At 41.7% G+C, this 25,846-nt stretch overlaps 3 protein-coding genes across 7 annotated transcripts; 1 reads left to right on the top strand and 2 right to left on the bottom strand.

Annotated features, from left to right (window-relative positions):
* Positions 1-1,314: 1,314 nt before the first annotated feature.
* LOC113025699 (uncharacterized) lies at positions 1,315-15,907 on the bottom strand. Of its 4 annotated transcripts, none has more exons than XM_026173754.2 (18): positions 15,837-15,907; positions 13,947-14,022; positions 13,692-13,750; positions 11,521-12,166; positions 11,095-11,167; positions 10,656-10,986; positions 8,159-9,088; positions 6,934-7,014; positions 6,721-6,833; positions 6,563-6,621; positions 6,394-6,483; positions 6,259-6,302; positions 6,011-6,177; positions 4,277-4,347; positions 4,014-4,159; positions 3,772-3,916; positions 2,261-2,398; positions 1,315-2,188 (listed from the first exon to the last, which is right to left on the bottom strand). In XM_026173754.2, exons 4-18 carry the CDS (start codon positions 12,013-12,015, stop codon positions 1,901-1,903), a joined length of 3,171 nt encoding a protein of 1,056 aa, XP_026029539.2. In that variant the 5' UTR covers positions 12,016-12,166; positions 13,692-13,750; positions 13,947-14,022; positions 15,837-15,907; the 3' UTR covers positions 1,315-1,900. The 4 variants fall into 4 exon arrangements, with proteins under 4 accessions (XP_026029539.2, XP_026029545.2, XP_026029541.2 ...); XM_026173760.2 differs by having other exon boundaries at positions 10,656-10,971; XM_026173756.2 differs by lacking the exon at positions 15,837-15,907 and adding an exon at positions 15,687-15,705.
* On the top strand, positions 15,854-20,845 carry LOC113025700 (uncharacterized). Of its 2 annotated transcripts, none has more exons than XM_026173762.2 (2): positions 15,854-16,201; positions 17,386-20,845. In XM_026173762.2, exons 1-2 carry the CDS (start codon positions 16,003-16,005, stop codon positions 18,975-18,977), a joined length of 1,791 nt encoding a protein of 596 aa, XP_026029547.2. In that variant the 5' UTR covers positions 15,854-16,002; the 3' UTR covers positions 18,978-20,845. The 2 variants fall into 2 exon arrangements, with proteins under 2 accessions (XP_026029547.2, XP_026029548.2); XM_026173763.2 differs by lacking the exon at positions 15,854-16,201 and adding an exon at positions 16,209-17,296.
* On the bottom strand, positions 20,846-25,687 carry hcar2 (hydroxycarboxylic acid receptor 2-). The gene is made up of 2 exons (XM_026173764.2): positions 24,415-25,687; positions 20,846-23,534 (listed from the first exon to the last, which is right to left on the bottom strand). The coding sequence occupies exon 2, from the start codon at positions 23,482-23,484 to the stop codon at positions 22,600-22,602; it is 885 nt and encodes a 294-aa protein (XP_026029549.2). The 5' UTR covers positions 23,485-23,534; positions 24,415-25,687; the 3' UTR covers positions 20,846-22,599.
* Positions 25,688-25,846: the final 159 nt, after the last annotated feature.

The raw sequence follows: 25,846 nt of genomic DNA, 5'->3' as shown, positions 1-25,846 counted from the left end.
TTTTTTTTTCACATTCTGTCTCTCACAGTTGAAGTGTACCTCTGGTGCAAATTACTGACCTCTGTCATCATTTTAGGTGGGGGAACTTGCACAATCGGTGGCTGACTAAATACTTTTTTGCCCCACTGTATACACTTCAGCCAAACAAGTTTACAAGAAACAAATTTATGTGGGCAGATGTGATCAAGACAACACGCTGAAGTTCAAACAGGAGACTCTGGATTAGAGTAGAATGGCCAGACTGTTCGAGCTGAGATGAAGGTAAAAGGTAAAAAATACAGAAGAGCATACCTGAACACACAACACACCAAACCTTGAAGCAGATGGGCTTCAGCTGCAGAAGAGCGGATTCCACTCCTGTCAGCTAAGAACAGGAAACTGAGGCTATTGGAAAACCAATTCCTGGTCTGATGAGTCTATATTTCTGCTGTTATATCTGGATGGTAGGGACGCAGGTTGGAGTACACAACATGAAAGCACTGACCCAGCAGCCTGAACCATGGATGGGTTCAGGCAGCTGATGGTAGCATAATGGGGAGGGGGGATAATTTCTAGGCATGCTTTGGACCACTTAGTACCAGCTGAGCATTGTTTAAACACCACAGCCTGCCTGATTATTGCTGTTGACTATGCTGATCCCAGCTCAAACTCAAATGATCTCAAACTGGTTTCATAAACATGACAAGGAGCTCACTGTACTCAAATGGCCTCCACAGTCATCAGGTCTCAGTTCATAAAAGCACCTTTAGAATCTGGTGGAACGGGAGGTTCACATCCTGGATGTGCAGCTGACAAATCTGCAGCACCTGTGTGACGCTTTCATGTTACTATAGCCCAAAATCTCTGAGGAATCTGGATCCAGCGAGGTACTGACAATGTGTGCCCAATAACATGGCTGATGAGTCCATTATGACCGAGTTTTGTAGTTAAAAACAAAAATAGAGGAGCTAAGATGCAGTGTGCATTTTGTCGTCAAACTAACAGAGTACACTGGCCAGAAATCCAACCAACAAACACACACGTTTAACCGTATTAGGGGTAACTAATAAAATCAATTAAACTTTTAGTCTTTAACGGATCAAAAATACAATTATAAGATATGTAAGACGGCACAAAACAAATAAATTACAGTCCAAAAATCGATTCAGATTCATTTTGTTGTGAAAACAAGTGCCACACAAGTATCTGTGAGCTTTATGGCAGATATTCTAATATCAGTGACAGCATTTGTGTCTATAAAAACAAGGTTGTCTTGAAAATGTGCTAAAAAGTGATGATAAATAACAGGAGCTGAAACCAAAAGTGTCTCCAGAATACTGAATAATAAATGTAAGTTATATTTTATTGTGGAAAAGGAACCTTTCATTTGAACAAAACATGTAACAGAGAGAGAAAATAAACATTTCATACATATGGTATAGAAAAACAAAAGTGCAATGAGGATTCTTTAGAAAAACCACTTCACAACAGACAGGACAGCAGGGCGATATCACAGCGCAATATCCTGTGCTACAGTACCCTCTTGTGGTGCAAAGCACGGTGAAAAACATCTGTGCCATTCTGAGTACCGAAAAACAAAAATTCAAATTCAAAAATTAAAACAATACTAAATAAATTAGGTCCAGGAATTTAAGTCACTCAAAAAATTAGGTCAGGGTCTCCCCTCGGTCCTGAGGGAGTTTGAAGGTTATGGATTACCTGAGGTTTATCTTTATTGAAAAGTGCACAAGATCAATAAGTTGCTAAGGCAGTTTTTAGATGAGACTTGGGTGTTTCTTTGTTCTCTGCTCGGTGCTTCCACAAACTAAAAAAAGAGTAACGTCAGCACACCTCCGGCGTGCATGAATCTAAACTTTCAAAGGATATAAACTGGTCGTGTGATCTGTGAGCGAAGCAGCTTTCAGACCTCTTTGTTCCATCGGGGAATGATGGGCTTGCGATACGTCCGTCTCTCAGAGATGTTTCGTCTGACTTTGACCACTGCTGCAGGCGCCACCTCCAATTCCAGAGAAGGGCTTGAGTGGGACTTTTTAAGCATGCCATCCACATCATCTTCCTCTCCCAGAGAGTCAGCGCATACAGCTTTATCAAACGAGTTCAGGTCTGGTGCGTTTAACTCGCTGTCGCCTGTCTTTTTCACGCTCTTCCACCCCTCCAGCACCCGAATGTAGGTCTCATAGCGACATATCTGTGGGACACAGGCTGATGAGTGGCTCAATTAATAATCATATATGGATATAAAATCCTGGGTCCATCTCACCTCATGCTGCAGGTACTGCAGGTGCTCCTCCATATCCCGGGCTTTGGCCTTTTTGCTGTCCAGCGTGCTTTGCTGCTGGTTTTCGAGGTCCACCTTGAAGGACTCCAGCATTTTTGCATGAGACTGAAGCTGATGCTCCTGCACAGGGAACACATGAGAGGCTTCATGTAAATAAATGTGACACAAACACTGGTGAGGAACCAACAGAAACAACAGCAGAGAAGCACTATCGGACACACTATAGCTGGACACACTATAGCTGGACACACTATGCGTCTACTGAAATACAAAATGTATAAAATGCCTCTAATGGTTTCAATATTTACAGCCACCACAGACAGTAGGGGTGTCAAACATAGGGCTGGGGGGCCAACCTGGCCCAGTGGAAAATTATAAGGAGGGCATAGACTTCTGTACTTTACAGTATTTTCATAGATTTTACAACTTGTGCTGTTGATAAAATATCAAACAAAACAAACATTTAGTGAAGTCACGAATGAATTAGTTCCTAGAACAGATTTCCTTACCCGGGTGATTGAGCATGCATCGAGACATATCTGCTAGAACCTTTTTCTGTAATTTTACACATCTATTTCTTACAATTTAAGCCCAAAGAGTCATGCTGACAGCTTTCATCCATTTACTACAGCAGCATTTTTGTAACTGCACTTCTTTTTTTCTCCTATGACAATATCTGAGGGATTCAATGTGTAGTTAAACTTCTTTACACTGAAAAGGGGATTTTCACTGGTCTGCCCCACTTAAGGTCAAAGTGGGCGATGTAAAACGAGTTACACATCGCTGGTGTAAAACATGGACGTAGCTCCCAGGTTGGAAAAAATAAAACCCATGTGGACTGGCCTAAAACCTGCATTCTATCTGGAGGTCAAACTCTTTCCTGATGAGTCTAATTCTCTCTCATTTCAGCTCATAATGACAAAAAAAATGAGGTTTATTTTGTATAAATTCAAAATGGAGGATTATCTGTGGTATGTTTATTTTCTGACAACTGAGTCAGTGGATTCCCAGTCTAACCAGCTCCTCCTCGTGTTATCCGTTTTTTTGAAACAAAGATCGCAGAAAAGGCTAATCTTCAAAACAGGACTTAAGAAACAAAGAAATGATATCACTGTAGCGTTTATGTTTATGCTGGCTGTGGGAGACACCAAAATACATTAAAATGTACATTTTTCTAATATTATCGAGCGAAGGAACACTTGTTTTATGAGAAGTAAAAGACAAGGGTTATCTAAATAAACCTAATTTGCTATTTTTAACTCCATTTTGTCTCAAGATGATTGAAAACCGTAAATAAATACATTAGAACATTATTCTAGACTAAAGGAAGCACAAATAGAGCCATTAAAAACAAATTAAAATATAACAGGCCTACTCTGTCACTTCTAGTGAGCAAAAAGTTCAGTCACGTGAAGGTTAATGAAGCATGTCCACAGCAAAACACAAACACAAAGTGGTGGTTTGTCTGAGTGGACAGCTCGGTGTGTGTGTACCAGAGTCTCAGCCGACTGCGATGCGGGGAGGATCGGTCTGCGGAACTTCCTCTGGGAGCCGACGGCAGCGGGGAACGGAGGCGACGAGTGAAGAGCCGAGACTAAGTTGATGCGGCTGATCCACGAATTCATCTCCGCTTTGGACCTGACAAGAAAAACAAATGGCTGTTCTGACACCGGCCGTTGGACTCTTTGGCACAAACCCGCATATGTATGCTCGGCTTGGACGTGCTGCGACTTACGAGGCCTGAAAGAGAAAAACCCTCCAGTCGGCCGTCTGCAAACGGAAGACGTGTGGCTTCTTGGTGTAATCAGCTGCTGGTTCAGCCAGAGAGTGATGCACGCTCACCACCTCCTCTATAATGTGCTGATCCCTTCGATAATCATTCTAACACATAAGAAGGAACATAAAGAAACGCACAATCACAAAACACAGGAAATAATGCTATAGTCTGTATAATAGACTCTGTTACACTATTAACAAAGCAGGAATGGAGTTACTGACCTTCTGTAAGTAAAGGACCATTCCTTTAAGCACTCCATCAAAAGTCTTCCAGCTTCTCTTTCCCCATGGTGCTACCACACAGAAGCATCCAGCATTTAGTAACAAAACTCATGCAAAGGAGACGTTAACTTCTTTAAAATTCGCCAAACCTCCTCCTGCAAAGAAATACTGGTGGCTGCCAGCGTTAGCCCTCAGCCTTCAGATGCACATATGGTATAAATCTCAAAATCATAGCTGATTTCCTTCTCAAATTATCGCATTCACAAGATTTTCAAAACATTCTGAAAATCTTGTTCAAGGTCACTGAGATTCAAAACTGTTTTTCGAGATCTTTAGTAGATGCACCTATGGTGTCAATTTCAAATCCTACATCGCCTCATTCTCAACTTCTTGCATTTATAAACTGAGGTGTCCGTGCCGACCGCCCGGCAGGGAAGGCTAAGCGTTGTTTTGAACGCTTAGCCTTTTACAGCTAAGCGTTCAAAACAATATCTGACTGCATCACTAAATCACAGTTTAGTTAAATAAACCCTCGTGGGAAGTTTATTAGTTTCACTTTGCTTTTGCTTTCAGACCTGCTTTAAGTCTTCATGGCACAGATTCAACAATTTGCTGGAAACATTCCTCAGAGATTACGCTTTACGCTGACATGACAGCATCACTCAGCTGCTGCATCAATACATCTGACCTCTGGCATCAACTGCTGCTTACTGTCTCCTTTTTTCAGCCCATTTACTGTAAACCCTAGAGGTGGTTGTGTGGGGAAAATCCCAGAAGGTCAGCAGTTTCTGAAATATGAGATGATCCCGTCTGTCACGAACAACCAACCTCATCTCATTTCATTCTAATGTTTGTTTTGAACTTCATTGTGTGATCTTATTCACATGAGTTTTTGCTATGCGACTGGATGGTTAGATCTTTGTGTTACCGAGCAGTTGAACCTGTGTACTCAATAAAGTGGCCAGTGACTGTAAAATCTCGTTACACCACTGTACCATCTGCTTCATTCTCAGTTTGAGGTGTTACAGGTAAGAGTTCTGCCTCACGAGGTTAAGCGGTAACTTTGAGGCACAGACTGGAACGATAAAACGTCAAACGATTTACAAAATATTCTTGATAATTCAAAATAACTGTACTCATGCGCACATCTATACATTTATTTCCATTTTTTTAAGAGCGTTATATGTTTGAGGCAAGTAAAGAGTAAAGTTTAGGGGATTATTTTTAGTTTATTTTCAAATTAATTTAAGATTTTGTTGGTTTCCAGAGCAGATTTAGTCTTTTCAGTTTCACTTTTATTGTTTAAAATCTACAGTTTCAAATTCAAATTCAAAGTTTCAGACCAGATGGGATAAAACATACCTTATTTATCTGTTCTAAAACATGGAAAACATCCTGAGGAAGGAATACTTTGTTAGGAAGTCCCTAACTCACAGATATTTCATGACTAGTTGTGGAAGTGGAATTATTGCAAAGTGGAAGCATTTAGGCATCACAGCAACTTAGCCACAAAGTGGAAGACCACGTGAAGTCACAGTGTGCTGAGGCGCTTTGTGAGCAAAAGTCAGCAACGCTCTGCTGACATAATAACTGCAGAGCTCCAAACCTCCTCTGGTGCACAGAAACAGTGCACTGGGAGCTTCGTGGCATGAGCAGCTTCTGTAGCTGTAATGTGTAGATGGTGTATCTAAAGCTGCAGCGTGAATCTCAGATGTGTATCTGTGTCGCACTCACTGCGTTTGCCATCGATGTCAGCGTGTAGCTTTCTCTGGAGAAACCCGTTTTTGACGACGGCAGCCTTTTTGTCATGAGGAATGTCCAGGAAGGGGTTAACCTTTGAGCGCAGCCGTGGATTGTCGCCCGGATCTTCATTCACCACGTTCTTCAGCTCATCCTCATCACTTTGACATAAAATGGAAGAATATGCGAGTGAGATCACGCATTAAAATCGAGGAGGACTAACGCACAATCGCTTTACTTACACAGCCCATTCCAGCGGCTCGTTCTTTATGGAGTTGTAAAGACTCTGCAAAGAGAGAAAAAGCTTCATCAATCAGGACTGAACTTTTCTCAAGGAGCTCTCCAAAGGAAAAACTGAAAATCTAGGAAAGTATTACTTTCAAGAGATCCTTGTTGAAGTTCACTCCATCATTCATTCCATCCAGGTTTGACACAAACTTAGAAGACGACATGGATTTTCCTACATGCTGTCAACACACACAACACATGTTTGATTACAGCACAAAGTTTACAATGATTGCTCTAAATGCCACAAATGTCTGCTACCTGTCCATGCAAGTCAGTGTTGAGAAGCATCAGGGCACATGTCAGAGCCAACACAGCCCCTGAGGACATTAAAAAAACAGAAAAGTGATGTTGACGCAAGAATCTGTTAAATGTAAGTTCCTATCTCTGTATCTCGCAGCACGACACAACAGGCTCACCCGAGGAGGAAAAGGAGTCAGGGTTGCACTGATGGAAGCGGCAGGAGAAATGCTGCAGCACGCGCTCTCTCTCCTGCGTCTCTCCTATCAGCACCACCACTTTGAGAAAAGACCTAAGAAAGAAAGAAAATGACTAGGAGACGCTCTCTGAACCTCTCCGTTTTAAAAGGAGATGTCGGTGGAGGCAATCCAAGCTTCTGTTTGTTTTATTACCTCAGGGAGTGATCCAGAGTTTGGCCGGTGAAGTCAAAGAACTTCAGGTATTCCTCTCCGACAGCGCGGCTGAAGTCGTTACTAAATAAAAACAATTGATAAATAAATAAAAGAGAGAAGAAGAAAAAATAAACTACGTCAGCACTGTCACCGCTTTATTTATCTGCCACATTCATCTGTAATTTTATTTCATGGGGAAGGATGTGGTGTTACGAAAAAATACTGACTTCTTCAATACAACGGCAAAGCATTAACACACTCAAACCTCCTTACCCAACCCCACTCCGCAACAGCTTCAGTGACTCAATGTTATGAGGCTTTTTCAATTTGAGGGAAGAGTGAGTTTTAATTCAGGCGGGCCTTTTAGGTCTTAAGGTTTCATATGTTTGGGGTGGCTGCAACTGAGGAGGTAGAGGAGGTCATCTGCTACTCAGAGGGTTGGTGTGCGATCCCTGGCTGCTCTTGCCTGCTCTCAGCACCTAACCCTAAGGTGCTGAGAGTAAATCAGCACCTTCGAAACAACGCAAAGTTGTCTCTTTTGGGCAAATTATGATGATTTAAGATCATAAATGAAATAATTTAAAATATACAATATATAGCAGTGGCCCACCGCCTTTGGCAGAAAACTAGATGATTAGTAACATTTTTTAACTTTTTTTTTTCATTTATATATACACATCTGAAAAAATGTGAAACCCATATGCTGACTTAAAAAAAGCATATAATATGTGCGTCATAGCCTACTTCTGTCACCTGGCAGTGGTGAGAGGTGGTAGCTAGCATAGACACAAACATATGTCCTAGTATTTAGTCCAAAATTCAGAATTTTCTTTTACATTTTTAAAAGTATTCTGCACAAAAACAGATAGGACTCAATGTAGATTAAAATTATGAGATATTTACTACACGTATGCACGCTTAAATTATAATATAATCATAATAATAATGGATGCTTTTGCATTTAAAAAGGTGTGAAGATTTGTCGAAGTCTCCACTTCTGGATTTCTTTAGCATTTGAACATGGATTTAAGTAACCTGGTTATAGTTAATTTAAAGCGTTTCACAAGTTGGAAACTGTAAATGTGTCACAAAAATAAAATTTAACATAGATATAATCTGTTGTGTTTGAGCACACATTTGCAAACATACGGATCTTGGAGCTCTTCTGTGGAGCCACCACCAAAAGACTAAAATGATTCAAATCTATTAAAATATATACTCTTACTCTTTGTCTAAGTGCTTCACCACATCTCCACGTTGAATCTCGTCCAACTTGAACAGCTTTTCAGCGAGGATGCGGGCCTTCTCTCTGTCCACCTCGCCTCCATTCATAAGAGGCACCGCTATCTCCAGGGACGTGGGCTGCTTTCCGTTTGCCACTACTGTTTCTAAATCTCCATCCTCAGTCCCCCTAACATCTTCTGTTAGATCTGAAGTCTCACCCTGTTTTTCCTCCTCATTTAACTCCTGAGTTTCGGTTGTATTTACTGGTTCCTTATCGTCTTCTGAAGGCGCTGTCTCTTCTTGCTGCCCTGCCTTTCCAGGGTCTTCAGCTTCAACACAAACAGCCTGCTCCAACTGAGGAGACTCCTCTGGCTGCTCTGCATCGTCAGGTTGGATTACCTGGTCTGTCAGTTCCATCTCTGGTGACTCTTCCAGATGCTGGGGTGGTTCTAAGTGGTCAGCGTCTTCCTCGGTTTCATGTGACCCCTCTACTGGTATCTGCTCTGGGTTTTCAGTCACCTCGAGATGCTCGGGCTCTCTGTCCTGCACCTCAAGCTGCAGTGAAGCGTCTGTGTCCTGCAAAGCTGTTTGAACACAGTCTTGTTGCTCTAAACAATTTAAATCCTCCAGTTTTTCAACCAGCTCTTGTTTGTTTTCTATCCTCTCTGCATTTTCTAAAACCTGTAACGCTGCTCCCTCGTCATTGTCCACAGCTTCTGGCTGTTCAGGCTCCACGTTCTGTTCGACATCTTCACACATTTCTGTCCGACTGGTGAGATCTTCATGTAACTGGTTCAGTATCTCTTGGTCCTCTTCAGCGCTGAACTGCAGGCTTTCCTCCAAAAGCTCTGGGGGTGGCAGATCCACTAGCTTATCTGCCTCTGTCGACACTCCAGTGTCATCAGTTGGAAGGGGCTCTGGATGTACCTCCCTAAAAAGTGCACGAAATATGCAGTGCAGTTATTGCAAAAAATACTATACAGTAAAAAAACAAAACTTGCATGACACAATGGAAGGATACGCAGTTAGAGAGGGCCAGAGATGTCAATCAACCTCTTCTGCATGATATTTACTGACTTGTTTCTCTGTGTGGCTTCTGTCAACACCACTACTTTAAATAAAGCTGCTCTTAGCGATCATGCTCGCAACTTGTTTGGTGTTAGATGACAAAATAATTTAAATGCAACATAGAAACATCAAAATGCAGCTGAGAAACTGTGTATTAGTAACCATTAAGTGTTATATCACAAAAACCCAGATGAGGAGTAGGAGGTCTTCGGTCAAAGAAGTATATTTAGCTAACAGCACGTAGGCGTTAAAGACATACCATTACATACCAACCACAATCTTCGGGTCTTTTGGAGTTGTGATAGCACTATTTGATAGGTGTCAGTGCCATCATTGTTCTATTTTTACAGTTTAACTACCTACTATTCTAATAATCATCACCTAAAATTCAACAGTGGTGGCATTTATTATTAAAAGCAGTATTGAGCTATTATTAGAAATTACCAGGAAATATATCAAAATATATCGCCACCACACTCAGTTGCACAGAAATCGTTATGTTGCATAGGAGCTGTTATGTTGCTATGCAACTCCCTCCTCATAATATCTAGATTAACATTTCTTTAAAAAATTATGCAAACTCGTTTCCTTAGAAAATCTGCATACAGTTTAGACTACATGGTTAAATTAGGAGAAATTGTTTCTTGAGAATGGACAGCAGTCAGAATAACTTAAATTTTCTGAGTGAGCAATGTAGAATTGGGACTGGGAGGAGACCCAAACCCAGCCTCATGGGGTCAAAAGCTAGCGTGGATCCTTCTTTGTCGACCCCCTTTGAGGAAGACAGGAGTAGCTGAGAGTATGACTGTGACAGATTTTGTTACCTGAATTTAAATAAAATGCAGAATTGACTATCAAAAGGTCAGAAAGCAGAAATTTTTGTATGGGTGTGAAAACATCCTCCTCTCGGGAGACGAGACAACATTTGCTAGTACTTTCAAGATGTTCTGGCAAAATTAAGTCTCTGGTTCTTTCAGTATGGACCTAATACCCAGTCACACTCTTGTTAAGAAAAATAATGTGATAATTATATTTGAGCTGACATTCTGCAAACATATTTTTCATTTTCATTTTTCATTAAATGCTGAACAAATCTCCTTTAAATTTACTGACATGTTGTGAACAATGTCAAGTTCTCAATCTTGTAGACTTAAAGATTTTTCTTGGTTTTATTTAGTTACTGTAATAAGTCGACCTCACCCAGAAAGCTTTGTTTGAAAAATCATTGCTGACTTGGTGTCAGAAATGATTAAACGATGTTCTGTCATGCAATCGGTGTTAAACATACCGAGTTCTTTTTGGTTTCAGAATCAAGCGACGGTATAGAATATCAACAGCGTTTTACAGATGATTTATTCACACTTTTCACTCAGTGGGTTTAATGTTAGCACATGCTTCCTGTTCCTCTTTTTCAAGCTCATGATACTCACACATTCATCAGACAAATGACACTTTCTTCACTGCAGGATGCGTTTGCCTCACTCTGCCCTTCTTCTACCTCGCCCCACTGCTCGTTCTCTTCCTCGGTTTTGTCACCATTTGCTGAAGTTCGCTTTTCCTCCGACTCTCCTGACTCCTCCTGCCCAGTCAGCAGAACACAGGAGTCTTTCTGTTCCTCTTCTAGCTTTAAATCTACAAAGCTGTCCACATATTCATCCGAGCTTCCAGTTCCCAGAGCAGTATCGATTAGTTCCTCAGTTTCAGCGGGATGTGATGTCACTGAGCGACCCTCCTCTTCTTCCGATTCTGCTCTCAATGGGACTAGAAGCGTGTGAATACGACTGCATGCAGTTAACTTATAGAAAATATTACTGAAAGGCAAGCCATCAAGGCCATGAATGTTTAACAACAACTCTGAGTGATACATACCGTTATTACTCTCTACCAGCTCGTCTTCTTTCCACCGTGTCTCCAGCTCTTGCACATCTGCAGCATCACATGGCTGAAAATTGCAAGACGAGCCACTGAACATTAGTTGCGAGAGAAAAACTTGTGATTGCCCGTGGGTTTGCGAGCAGGAAGATACATGCTGAGGCTCATCTGACTAACATTACATCCACCCTGATCCACCTAACTCTGCTCAACCTGCCACAGCAACCCAAAGACAGAGATGCTGAGTTATGCTCAGTAAAGAAAGGGTTAACGATACAGGAAACTGTAGGTAAATGTGTGAACATTCACTCAGGAAAAAGAAAATCCTAAACAACCTAACAACCTCACACACACCTTCTTTATATCCATCTATCTTTATTTATTTATCTATCTAAAAATAAATAAATAAATAAAAAACCTTACGTCAGTGTCACTTCCTGTCCACTCAGGTTCTGAATTCAGAGGTTGTGGATCGAGGCCAGCTTCTTCCTCCCTGCTCTCCGCTTTGAAAAGCTCAGCGCTGACATCCTCTTGAGACTCGTGAAGTGATGGGGAAGTGCTGCCTTCATTCGTCACAGCGCTGACATCCTCAAAGTCCAGCTCATTGGCTGAGCTGCTGTCAGTCATGAGCAGAGGCTGCTCTGCAGCGGGATCGGGCATGTCCCATTGAACTGTAGCAAAGGAAAGTGGGGGGCTGGTACAGTTGACATGACACACTGGCCACATCATTTGGCCCCACTGTTCCGCCTCCTCAGAGGCATCACAGCCCTTCTTAGGGCTGAGATTGGCCTGATCCGACAATGCTGCTGCCTCCTCTTCCCAATTGATGGACTGATGATCTATACAGTTACTCGATTCTTGCTGAAGCACTGAATCTGTAGCAACTGTCTGAGAGGTGCACAAGCTGTCCTCCTCCATAAGCGCCTCTCAGTAGTTATCAGTGTATTTGTGGGTTGTGGTGAGAGGTGTAAAATCTGCAGATGTATGGCTACAAAATGTCCTCGTTGGCCAAATGACAGACAGGAACTTTTTAAGGTGAGCCCCCTTCCGGGTGCTGCCTTTCACAGATCTGTAACAATTTTAAAAAAAGGAAAAAAATACAAAAGATCAAACTACTACCACGTTTTAAAGCTCTTTGAATCTCGCATTAAAAAGAAAATGGAGAAACACCCCCGGGGGGAGATGATTAGCTGACAGACAAAAAAGCCATTCATAAAACGCTGCTATATTTAGTTGTAAAGAAACTGCCGCCATTCAAATACAGATTATCATTATAGTTAAACTGCACTCACCACTTGTATGGCAACATAATCCAGTTTTGTCTGTAATTTTATTTTTATCCCATCATGTTCATTTGGCAAGGATCTCAAACTCTTGGTGTGTGTTTGCAGTTATGCAGTGCAACAAGCTTTAAGTAAAATGTCACAGAAGCACGCTTGTACTTCCTGACCACAGAAAATCAGCCAAGCAAGAGAGAGTCAGAGGTGTACATGGTGAGGATAGAGAATCGAGGCCTAGGGAGGGGCTGAGGGGTTGCTTCTGGTGAGCAGTTTAACTGTCTGCATTCTGCGTTTATCGTTTTATCGCCAAATCGCACTGCGAACCTGGCTTGTGGATAAAGCCGGGTCTCTGCTTTAATTACAATGCTTGTTATCGACACAAACAAAAGAGTGTCATGGATGTCTCTCCTGTCAACACAGAGGCCAAAATACCACCTGCCTTTGCACTTTGGGAGGAAATAATAATCAGTATTATTCAACTACTTTAATGTCACCTTCATCTATGCCACTCTCTCTCTGGAAAATGCCTTTTTATTGAAAAGTTTCTGTCTATCTTCATTATTTTATTCACGTCAGATAACCAACATCCGGGATAGACCACATTTCCTGTGTGGGTGCTCACTTCTCAGTTCCTGTTAGCGTGCAGCAAGTGCTACATTATGGGAGGCAACAAAGAGAGAAAACTCTAAATGAGTCAGATTGTGTTTGAAAACAAAATGCTTAAATTGTTGCTTTTCTTTTTCTTTTAATTTCTCCAGACGGTAATAAAAATGCACGGTATAAAAATTAAAAAGTAACGGGCAGCCCTCACACATTGAACATCGATGGCGCTGTCCTGATTTCAATCTCTCCTTGATAGACTTTTGTTTCATACAGCAACAGTTTTGCACCAGATTATATGCGGTAGCATTGTTGATGATAAAAACTTTACCAGTGAAAGCCAGACGGCTGTGAAGCTTTGCGGAAACATTCCTCAGACACAATAAAAGAGAGAACAAGAATAAAACTTGGTGACTTCAGCCAAAACATTTAGACATATTCTGACTGAGCTGAGTGTGGTCACGAGAAGTTGCTTAGATTGCATGGGAATATACTCACCAAAATTACATGCTAGGGGGATGGTTAACACAAATTAAAGGAGAAGTATAAATGGTAACGGAAAAAAAGATACTAGAGGGAAAAAAGGGAACACAGGCACATCGAATGAAGTAAAAGTTTTGAAATGGCTTAATAATAATAATAGTATTCAGAGAAATAAAAGTAAAACCAATCTCATTATAGGAGGAATATTTTCAAATGTGAAGCGTGACTTACCCCCTCTGGGTTCTTTAAAGCGACATCATATGATCAGCCAGCTTGTGAGTTCTTAAGTCCTGTGGAGAGAAAAGCAAACCACTGTGTTATACCGGCTTTATATCGCTGTGCACTCACAGAAACAGCCACTCAACACGCAGACACAGAGAAGCCTGCAAGTAAGCCTCAGAGCTGTGTATAGCAAACAAGTCTCATATCCACCTAGCAGCCTTTAAGTGTAGGTTACAAGCCCAAGTCTGGACCATCTTCCCTTACCTTCTTCATCATGCTTCCTGTCCATATTAACTAGACCAAACTCGTGGTTACGTCTCCCTGCGTCGTTTTTTTCACTCTGAACAGCAAGTAAAGGGAGGGAAAGGAGGAAAAGATCTGCTGAATGGCAGCAACAAGGAGGAAGGAAAGGTTCATTGTGATTGGCAGATGACTCAGGAACTAAAAGGACACCTGAGAGGCCTGGCCCCCGCCCCACTGGCCTAAAGGCATGCATGCAAACACACACACATACACACACAACCACAGAGACACCAGTGAGGTAAGGGGAGTGGCCCGACTTCATTCTTTCAGATGCCACTAGGAACAATGTGGAAAAACCAGAAGGTATCCAGACTCATTAGCAGTTACTCTTTCTGCTGGTGCCAACTGTGAGCAGAAAAGCCTGTTTGACACATACAAGACATTTTTTAAGACATTCCTCTCTCACACATCAATTCATCCTATATTTAGCATCAAATCACTCAGAGAGTTGTGCGTATGCCTTTTATTTCACTGGTGTAAAATGCAAAGAAATATCTTACAAAAAAAAAAAAAAACTTGGGGTGAGGAACCACGTAAATTGGCCTCTCTGTATCTCACTAGTTGTAAAACCAGCAAAAAACTGCGTGTGACAAAGCGAGAATAACCGTTGAGACAGGTGTTGTTTGTGTATAATTTCTAGAGTTAATGGCCTACAAATGATACCACCATATCCAATCATACACCTGTTTAACTAAAACTAGCACAAGCACAAGTATCTATTATAAACATAGAGCAACAATAATCAATGTAATGTCAATGTAACCTAGCTATAGACCTTTTCAAGGTATCAATAGAGAAATCATTCAACTTTGTCTGTTTTACGACCTTATAGCACTTTTATTATACTTAAATTGCATTTATTGGTTTTCTATGTCTATAATGTTTCTTGTTCAGTAGAGCTACACTTCACTGTTACTGTTTTCCTGGTAGGTTGGCTGGATACTGACTTGCAAATGTAATGTTTCCTTTAGCAGTTGTCTACTCAGCACTTTCACAGAAGCCAGTCCAACAAGTACCAAGCAAGAGGATAGCCTGTATTTGGGTGTATACAAATTCTGTGTTTATGAATGAAAAGTGTAAATGTTTAGCTATACTATCTAATTGTTATTATTGGCACCTTGCTGCAGTACCATGAAGGAGCTGTCTGTGACTGCACAGGCCTGCACTTTGACATATGTGTTACATTTGTGAAAATTGCCCATGTCAGTCATGAAAAATGCTCATAAAATAAAATGTTTCTTTACGTTAGTCTGTTTCCTGTATACATACGAAAAAATGGGAGGTGAGCAACTATCTATGGTAGTTTCATTCAATTTAATTTGCAACTAAAGATGAAGAATTTTATTGAAAGCCCTACAAATATATACATAAAAATGTCCGGTGATAGCTATATTAACATGTCAATTTTTATCTCTAAATGTCTCTAAATGGCATTAATATTATTAGCATTAGCACTCTGTTAGCTTCGTTAGCAGTTAGCGAACACATTAACTGCAGTAACTCATAGCAAGAGTTTGCTAACGAATAACTGATGTTTTACTGAAGCTTTTATTCCCTGTTACCATTTTTATACCGTTAAGTTGGTTTATATATTTAACATATAAATATGAATCCCAGGAACTGCTTTGTTACCTATACTCTAGAAATTTATTAGCATTATTAGCATCAGGATGGCCTTTGGTATCAAAATATTAGTATTACCTAACATTTTAGGTGAACATCCTTGCCGCTGGGGTAATGCGGATTATTACTGCTCCTACAAGTACGTTTGTTGCTGTTAAAGAAACTTTAACACTATTGTACAAACACAAACAGTCAATTGCCCTCCACACCAGCAGGGGCGCTACAAACCTGGGAGTCGTCTTACAAGCAGAATCGTCCTCTCTTCGCTGTCTCTGCTTTGTTTGTTCCGCACACGGCAGCAGGGTCGCACACACCCACTTTTACCCAGAGACTTTCAACCTTGCGCAAACACACATCTGGTGAAGTGTGTGCAGCTGTGTCCGCTCAGGCTACAATGGCCAAGACCGTGGATCTAAAAACGTTCCTAGAGTCTTCACTGAATGAGATTTTTAAAGCCACGGTGAGCGACATCCTGGACTCAGTCGACCGGACACTGTCCGAGTACCAGGGCACAATACAAAGGATCGAGTCTGAAAACGAGGGCCTGAAGCGGCTGCTTTTTGCACAGACAAGCACAGAGTCTGCACCTGGAGGTATGGTGACCTGCTGTCGCTCATGACATGTTAGTTAAAGCATGCCCTGGACCATCATCAGATAGACTTATGTACAAGGGAACCACGTGACACTATACCCATGAACATTTACATGCAAATAATGGAGCTGTGCATGTTTTACAGCTACAACTTCAGCTGATTACTTTACTTCTTTGACTGGAAGCTCAGGTTTAGTTTGGAGACAAAGTTAGACAAGTGAGGTTGAGATGGTTTGATGAGGGATAGTGGATATACTGGACAAAGGATGATGAAGAGCTGGGGCTACCAGGCAGGAGGAAAAGAGGAAGACCTCAAAGGAGAATCGTAGATGTAGTGAAGGAGGACATGGCAGAGGGTTGGTGTGACAGAGGAGAATGCTAGGGACAGAGAGGAAGCAGATGTTCAACTGTGGTGACACCTACAGGGAGCAGCCGGAAGAAGAAAATAAAATATGAGAAGAAAACTGAATCCTCTATCAATTATGAATATTAAACTTAACTTATTTCAACTGTTTGTTGCCAAAAGAATGACTGAATAATTGGCAAAACTGTCCAATTATTTATCAGTAAAGAACACAGCAATTAGTTTCAGTGCCAAAATGTTTATGAGGTAAAAAGCAGATTTTGTGCTAAGAGGTTTAGGCCTTCCCCCAAATAAAATGACCATAATTATAAAATAAACAAACAAACAAACAATAGTTTAAGCAGTTGGATTTATATATTTGTGCATAAAATAGATTTTTGATGCGCAAATTCACCGCACAATGCATTTATAGCCAACGCTGTAAAGGACAATTATGTCTACTGTAATATGTAGTAGTAATACTGTGTATAGTATGGATGCTAATTAGTATAGAACCAGCAAAAAATACAGTACAATGGAAACGTCTTGAGCAACCTATCATTTATTTATAATTTTTGCCAGAAAAAATTGAAAGTAGATGCAGGGATTTATTGAAACATGTGCAAACATAGCAAGAAAGTACTGTTGCCTCACAGCAAGGTCCTGAGTTCAAATCGACCATCTGGCCGGGGCTTTTCAGTGTGCAGTTTGATGTTCTCCCACAGTCCAGAGACATGCAGTCAGTGGGGTTAGGTCAGTTCTACTTACTAATGTATACTATTCATACATTTAGCTGTGTTAAAAGCTGCTGCTTTGCTCATTATTTTGCTTGAAATTCACAGATCTACATGAAGAAGAGGCCACTGAAAACTTCTCAGCTGCAGAATGGGGGAGTCATCCCAATGGTATGTTCAAGGTGTCCATATGCAGCAGTGACAAGAAGAGCGTCAAGAGGAAGAGCAAAGAAAAGATGAGGGGGGAGTTGCCACCTTCAACCCTTTTTCTGCAGACTAACCACACAGTACAGCATCTGTGTGTGAACTCAACAGGTATGGAAACTGGGATATCCATAAAGTCAGATATGGATGAAAGCCAGGCTATTGATCTCTCTCAGGCGTCAGTGCTTCTGAATATGACAATGAAGCCAATAAAAAATGAGAGCACAGAGGTCAGGTGTGACAGTCGTGATGAATACGCACATCAGCAGCCATCCCCGGGGCCCAGGCATGAGTACGGTGGTGATGAAGGCGATGTTAAAGTCACCATTGTTTCAGATCAATACATGCAGGACGGTCAGTTCATAAAGACTGAGGAAGAGGAGCAGAATGGGGACAGTTTCCACCAGCATGAACTGAAGTATGCGTCAAAAAATTACCCAGAAGCAGAGGGGGATTCAGCGGTGGGGACGAGGCATGTGTCTGAGCCAGAAGCAGTGACCCCTAAAGGAGACGATTTACCTGCTGTTCCTGTAGAGGAGTTTTTAGAAGTTTGTGACAACTTTTTGCGTTGTCCCACCTGTCCCAAAACGTTTAGTCGAGCGACCTCGCTCAACATTCACATCAAGACCCACAGCGGCGAGAAGGCTCACAGCTGCAGCTACTGCGGAAAATGCTTCAGCCGGGCCGACCTCCTCAAAGCCCACAAGCGCACTCACACGGGAGAAAGACCCTACAGCTGCAATCTGTGCAGTAAAACCTACGCTCACCCCAGCCAGCTCCGGATACACAAACGCAGCCACACCGGAGAGAAGCCATATTGTTGTTCGCATTGCGGGAAACGCTTCAACGAACACAACCAGCTGAAAGTCCACCTGCGGACCCACACCGGGGAGAGGCCATACGGCTGCCAGGAGTGTGGCAAAACATTCAGCAACGCGGGAAACCTGCGCATCCATGAGCGGATCCACACCGGTGAGAAGCCGTATTGCTGCGCCCAGTGTGGTAAGAGGTTCAATGGCCTGGGTGACCTGAAAACACATTACAGGATCCACACTGGAGAGAGGCCGTACAGCTGCGAGCTGTGCAAGAAGACCTTCAGCCAGGCGGGCCACCTCACCATCCACATGCGGATGCACACGGGGGAAAGACCGTACAGCTGCAACGAGTGCGGCAAGAAGTTTACAGTGGCCAGCAGCCTTAAATTGCACCAGAGGACTCACACGGGCGAGAAGGAGTACAGCTGCTCATACTGTAGCAAGAACTTTAGCAGGTCCGGTCACCTGAAGAGACATGAGCTAGTCCACACCAAGGAGAAGATCTTCCTCTGTAGTCAGTGCGGGAAGACCTACACTGACCAGTCCTCCCTGAAGAAGCACCTGAAGATGCACGTAACAAAAGAGCAGGAGGCTCAGAGTGAAGGAGACACGTGTCGGGCTGAAAGGAACTCGGACCGACCCGCAGCCTCAGAGATGCTTTCAGACACTCTTAGAAATTAAAACTGTAGGAGGTGAGTCATTTAAAAACTGACAATGAGTGCTGTATGTGACTGTAGTCAATGCGATAATGGTACACTTACAAGCTTTTTTAGGGCTTTTTAAGCACATCTAGCTGCCTACTTCTGCAGACGGAGTTTGAGTGTACTACATGTAAATGAGGTGCATGAGCTGTCACCTTTTATATCTCAGCTTAGGGGGAATTCCAGTGAAAGGATGTGAGACAAGACGCTGAGTAAGTGGCGGATTTCTAACTTGATCAGAAAGCAGAAAAAAAACTTGCATTTACATAAGCAACAGAGCCAGTTGTGACTTCAGGTGCCAAAGTCGTCTAGAGCCACTAAGCACAAACTCCTAATGTAAATGCTGTACTGCTAGTGTCTCATAAATTCTCCATCTATTGAAAAAACAAAATCCAGTTCAGGGTTGCAAGGGCGCTGGTCACGACTCCATCACTTGGCTTATCATAATTAAAAAACTTAAAATGTAATAGAAAATAAAAGCCAAACTATCCGGCCTGCAGATTTGAACACACCGCCCTCTCTAGGATCATATATGTTGACCATATATGAATGCTTATAAAACAATAATATTGTTACATTGTCATAATATGGTTGTAATAAAGGAAAAAATGTGCATATAATAATCTTATAGTATTTCTTACTGGTGCTTGTCACATAAATATAAAGATTTTAGATGGTCTTTAAAAACTACAAACATTCTTAGTGTCGTTGCACTGAGGGATCTTCCAGGATTGTTGATCCAGTTTTCCAGAGAGTTGATTGGTCAGTGGAGTTTGATCTGAAAGATTATTCCCTCTGGAGTTACCGTAGTGATAAACCCCCAGTGATATACCCCCGTTAACCACGTGTTTCAGCATGAACCCCGTTAATGCTAAAACACAGGGTTAATCCTGAAGTTACCTTGATAAGCCCAAATCCTGCTTCATTGTATGAACCTCTAAAGCCTCATCTGCAGAAAAAAAATCTATCATTTAATTCTGGCATGAAAACAACAGACTGAAGGTTACTTCACAGTACTGCAGTACTGTGAGCTGTGGTTAAAAGCTCTAAAAAGCCTGTAAGTGGAACTGAAGTTAACATTAATTTGTGCAACTACTGATACTGGTGTGTGTGTGTGTGTGTGTGTGTGTGTGTGTGTGTGTGTGTGTGTGTGTGTGTGTGTGTGTGTGTGTGTGTGTGTGTGTGTGTGTGTGTGTGTGTGTGTGTTTCAGTGCAATACACTGTTGTCCAGTCTGTGCTGTATTAATGTATTGTCAATGGAAGAAAATCTGTTTCCTTTGTAGCCCTGTCTGTCATAACACACTGTTTTTTTTAATGTACCTCTATGTTACCATTATGGTGACTTGTTTTTAAAAATGCTTTACTTTGAAAGACAAATTATTGACTTTGTTTAAGACACTAAGTCGTTGCTACAAGATTAACTTCAACAGTGGCTCTGTCTAAAATTTTTAATTTAACCAGAATAACACTATAATTATGTCACTCACAGGCACATTCACTTAATAATAAGCAGCGTGGTCAAATTAGATTAATTTAATGCTGTATATAGCTTTAACTATAGAGTTAGCACATGATCCTTTGACCTGAGAGGAATGTATCTGTGTAATAACGTCACTAAAAGAATGTTTCTATAAATATTGTAACTGTTTTGTAAGTCATGCTGATCTTAGAGGATTAGCTTAGGCTTGCTAACAGTTACATTACGGCTGGGTAAAAGCCCATCTTCATGATTGTTGTGGTACCTGCTTGTTGTATATCAGTTTATATGAACAGATTTGTCCGCCTGTGTGCTACTTAAAGCCTGTTTGTGTGATCTGTGTCTAAATTAAAGAGATGCATTAACGAAAACAGATTTTCATGTTTTATTGAGCTTTTATACGTTTAAAAAAAAGCACAAAAAACACAGAAACATTCAAACGCATTCAGTGCACGATGAAAATAAAACACACCACAGTGTGGTATTCAGATTGTGGTAAGGTGAACTGATTTTACTTTCACTGAAGTGTCTCATGCATTGATAGGTATGTAACAGTGCTAGAATCCAGGTGTGCAATGCTTGCAGAAACATAAAGACTGGGCTGTAAGCGCAGCTAGAGTGATTTCTACTAAACAAATGTGAGAAAATTGGAGCTTCATTTTTGGATTTTAATACATTTAGAAAAAAAACCCGCCTAAGAGTTACTGAGTGTAGGTTTTACTGATAATTTTAAAAAAAAAGTTTATTTTAAAATCATAAAATAAGGAGCCTTGAATAATTAGATAATAGCTTCTGTGCAAAATGGTTACACATTCCCTGTCTTCTAGGTTCAAGTCCTTTCAGCCATTGTGGTGGCAGATTTCTTTTCTCGTGTATTAATCACATATTTAATCATATCACATTAGTTACAGTAATATCACTTTCTCACTTTACTATAGTAAGAGCACTCCATTGTAATGGGAGACGTTAAACAGATAGTGGGACTCCTTCTGCTTATCAGGGATCAAGCAGAAAACAAGGTCATAATTGGCTCTGTGAGGGAGGAGGTATAGCCCCCCCCCCCCCCCGTGAGAGGGCCAACATGTAAGAGTTTGTGGAATGTTCTTTGTCTGTGTCTCTGTATATAAGATGTTAGGGCGGTGGCCACAATTCAGATGGACCTAGTGTTTCACTGGGATGCTCTCTCCACATTGCAGTGCGTTTACTAAACCCACTTCAAATCAAGCTCACTGGGTGTGTTGCAGGTTATTGTTAGATTTTCCACAACACCATCAAATGTTCCACTGCTGCTACCAGTATCAAGTATTTGTGTGAATTTAAAGGGAAGATCATGGCACCGTGAATTTTAAGGGAGGCTGCATGTGAAAATTTATCATCTTTATGAAAGGGATTTATGACCTGTTGCCTCATCGCGGTCAGACTGCAGGTATCTGAGGTTTGAATATGTAAAATATTGCCAAAAGGAAGCGGCGACATCATCTCACCAACGTGTACTCATATCTGTCCACCATTGTTTTTGCCTGATTTCCAAACATGATATTTTATCGCTGGTGTTCCTCGTTGCCTTAAATGCAATTAGTCTCTGTTGTCTGCGCTCATGTGCATTAGATTCCTTGTAGTTTGCGACTCAAACTGAGGACATGGCTACACGCGAGGACGAAAAGGGCATGCATGTTTATTTAATCAGATATATAAAGAAATAGGTGTGCATGGTTTTCTTTTAAAAAATTGAATTAAAGAAAATGTTACAGTGGCAGAGTGAAATCACATAAAGTGTCACAGCACACCTACTGACAGCACCCACTGTAACTGCTGTTTGAGGGTGTCACTAACTAACCTCTAAGATACTCATTCCTTTATTAATTATCCTATGAAATCTAGTAAAATAACAATGATTTTTATAACTTCCCACAGCCCTTAAAGATGTATTATTTCAGAGCTATCTGTAGGTCTGACCTTTCTTGTTAATTAAACCAAGAACTTCAAAATTCTGGGGTCTTGTAGGGCGCTTAGATCTATTTACCTCATTGGTAAATGTTTCATTAATCATAATTTTCAACATGCAATCAAGCAGGAGCAGTACATTTGTTCGAATACATCCAACATACATGTAGCCCCGCTGGATTTAAGTGTTGCTCCTCTGGCTGCAGGTGATGCTCCATGGCAGCCCCTCCTTGGACAGATACAGCACAGGCTGAATGGTGCTGCTGAAGTCCATCAAGCCGAAGGCGATGTAGTGAATATAGCAGCGAAACACATCGGGGGAAAAGTACTCTTTGAACGGGAAGAGTGCGACAGGTGGGAAGTAGTTGAACACTATGATGGCCAGGATAATGAGGACCATCTTGAAGGCTTTCTTCTTCACGGGATGCATGGCATCTCCGCCAGGCCGCGACTGCCTCAGCACCCAGAGGATCGCTACGTTGCAGTACACCATGAAGGCGAACGCTCCGAGGATCATCACCGTGAAAACCTTGTCGAAGTTAACGATGTTTCCTGCGCATTTGGCAGCTGCGTAGACCAGAATGATCAGCCAGACCACAATGGCCAGGACTGCCCTGTGCAGACGGTCTTTGAGCTTAGTGAAGATGATGGGGTGGACCACGGCCATGTAGCGGTCCAGGCAGATGCAAGAAAGGAAGAGGGGCGAGGAGTCTTTGATGCCGTAGAAGAAGCGCAGGACGTACCAGGTGCTGGTAGTCGTGGTGAGGAAGACGAGGTTTACGAGCTCCAGGGGAGGGATGAGACAGAAGAGGACGTCCAGAACTGCCAGATGAAGGATGAAGATGTCAGAGGTGGAAGAGTCGCGTTTGTTCTTGTGGATGAGCCACAGCACCGTGACGTTGGCTGGGATGCCTAGGAACATGTTAGTGAACTGCAGGCTCAGATACCAGATAAGTACGGAAGGCATGTTTCTGCAGGACTCATACACTGTCTTCTCAACCGCAGTGGAGTTGAGCGGTCTGTGAGAGATGAAGAGCAGAGACGAATTGATGTAGAAAACCTCCATGACCTCTCAACTAGATCAGAAAGGGAAGTATTGAGAAGATGTGCAAAGATCTGTAAGATAAGAGGCCAGCAAGGCCCGTTAGAATCAAGAGTCAAGCAGGAACACAGTATTGAAGTGTTTCAGGGTGATGGTTGGTAGAGGCGAGTTGACATAGAGCTGTTGCTATCCTACTGCTGCTTTAACATTTTACTTTACTGTGTCTCTTTAAGCTTAAGTTATGTGTGGCTAATTTTGTTGCTATATTGGGAGTTATACTGTCACAATACATGCGTTTGCATTTACAGCAGCACGGCACCTATTTTTGTATTTTTGACACTTGAGCCAGAGATAAATGAACGCGTGAAGAATAACCTCTTCAATACCCAAGTGAACATCCTGATGCTGCAAGTAAAACTGAAGTCTTATTTAATTTTTTTTTTTTTACTAATAACAGCTGGCTAATGTTAGAAATATCATAAACAGAATGAGTTACAGCTGATTAATTCAGTAATGATACACCTCTCACCCTTTATTCATATTGTTATGAACAGAAATCGTCTTACCTTTCAGCCTCTTTTGCCTTTAACTGTTCAAGTATGACACCCTCAATAGCCTCGCAACCTCATATACAAAGTTTTTACACCCCCCCACAGAGCTGTGACGAGACTGTGCATAATATTATCAAACGTTCAATAAACAGCTGCTGGAATTGTGTGTGTGGGTTTGTGCATGTTTCCATGCACCACACCATTTCTATTTGTGGCATGTAAATGTGCAGCCTAAGCTGAACAGAGCTCCATTTCATGTAGAACAAAAGTGCTCATAAAGGTTGCAGCGCTAGCCAATGAAGAAAACATGGCCACCAAGACTTATGAGCTAACACAGGATGCAGACACTTAAGCAAAACTGTTTCTACTATAATCTAGCGATCAGGAGTTACCGGGTGCTCACCTGATTAATGTCTTCCTGAAGCGGCTGGTGCCCAAAATCTCCACGAATCATTCATGTGTCTCCTGTTTACCTCTAAATGATTAAGAAACATATGAAAGAACATGAGCCAACACTTCGGGGATCATCCAATCACAGCGTGGAGATGAGGGCGTGGAGGCTGAGGCTTTCCCTCTGGATGCCACGATGTCTTTTTGGGCCCGCGTGCACCACCTTTAAAATTAACACTGACAAAACTAACGCAAGTAATTTCTCAAATGGGTGAAAGGTAGTTGAAGCGGTTTGAAATAAACAGCTAAAGGGAAAAAAAAAAAAACAGGTTAAAACAAAGATTAAGGGAGGAGCAGATGTTGCGGCAAGTCGTCATCCATTCACAGCGATTGGCAATGATGCAACAAACTAATGGTGCCTGACGGAAAATCGGCAGTAAACAACTGATGCAACAGTCCAGAAAAATCACTTCTGATTGGTGTAACATGTGTAACAGGTTACATGAGACTGTCAGGTTTCATGGTGTGATGTCTACCGGGTGGGTTATCAAGCAAGCCAAATGGGGGACGCGTCCCTATTCCTACTGAAATACTGCACGTCACCTCACGCAGTGATTCACAGTTACACCATGAATGCTTTGAGGATCTATGGAGACCTTTGATGTGGAGGATTACAGAATTACCTCTCAGGTGACCTTTGACCTTTTCGCAACTAATCACAATTAATTTAAAAGACCGCTGTGAAGTTTACAGTCTCTGAATATGTAAATGCCTGTAAATCATTCTGTCAGTCCCTTCATGGCGTCCTGCTCGTTTATAGCGTTTCATTGGTTTGGGTTGTTTGAACAGCTTTACAAGGTGCCTGCTGAGGTTTGCTTACCTTTGAGTTTGAGTGTGTGTGTGTGTGTGTGTGTTGTTGTCAGGTATACAGGAGGTGTTTCTCCCTCATGAAAGATGGAAGATTTCCACAGGTTTGCTCTGATACTCTATCATCAGAAAGAACAAAAGCAGATGGCAATGAAAGCAACATGTCAGCTGTTTTCTGAATCCAGACACTTTTTGTGGCTTCACATAACTTTTAAATGAATATTAGTGTTTTTCATCAAGTTCAAAGACTCTTACCTTGGTCATATTGTAGAGCATAATCCTTTATATCTATGCTGTTCCTGTGCAGATAATGATCACACTGATATCCCTCATCGGTGTCAGTTGTCGGTGTCGACGGTGACTCGAGTATAAGTTAGACTTGGCGAGCCTCCTTGTGCGCACACAGACCTGTCCAGGAACAGCGTGATTTTCCACATCTGTTGCATCGTATGACCATCTGGCTGCGAGCAGTTTGACATTAAACGTCACACTGAGTTACATTGTTTGGACCGCCAAGGTTTCGCAGTCCATGACAGTGCAGCGTCTTTATAAAGTATTTTATTTACAATTTTTTCTAG

Source organism: Astatotilapia calliptera, chromosome 7 (assembly GCF_964374335.1).
Source record: "Astatotilapia calliptera chromosome 7, fAstCal68.1, whole genome shotgun sequence".
Lineage (NCBI taxonomy): Eukaryota > Metazoa > Chordata > Actinopteri > Cichliformes > Cichlidae > Astatotilapia > Astatotilapia calliptera.
The sequence above is the reverse complement of the archived record's forward strand: the minus strand, read 5'-3'. Positions and strand labels throughout refer to the sequence as shown.

Coding starts and splice junctions, on each gene's coding strand:
- hcar2 (XM_026173764.2), bottom strand. CDS start 23,484: ATGGAGGTTTTCTACATCAATTCGTCTCTGCTCTTCATCTCTCACAGA.
- LOC113025700 (XM_026173762.2), top strand. CDS start 16,003: ATGGCCAAGACCGTGGATCTAAAAACGTTCCTAGAGTCTTCACTGAAT. Junction 16,202..17,385: donor CACAGAGTCTGCACCTGGAG/GTATGGTGACCT, acceptor TGAAATTCACAG/ATCTACATGAAGAAGAGGCC.
- LOC113025699 (XM_026173754.2), bottom strand. CDS start 12,015: ATGGAGGAGGACAGCTTGTGCACCTCTCAGACAGTTGCTACAGATTCA. Junction 3,917..4,013: donor GTTTTTCTCTTTCAGGCCTC/GTAAGTCGCAGC, acceptor TTTTCTTGTCAG/GTCCAAAGCGGAGATGAATT. Junction 2,189..2,260: donor TGCAGTACCTGCAGCATGAG/GTGAGATGGACC, acceptor TGTGTCCCACAG/ATATGTCGCTATGAGACCTA.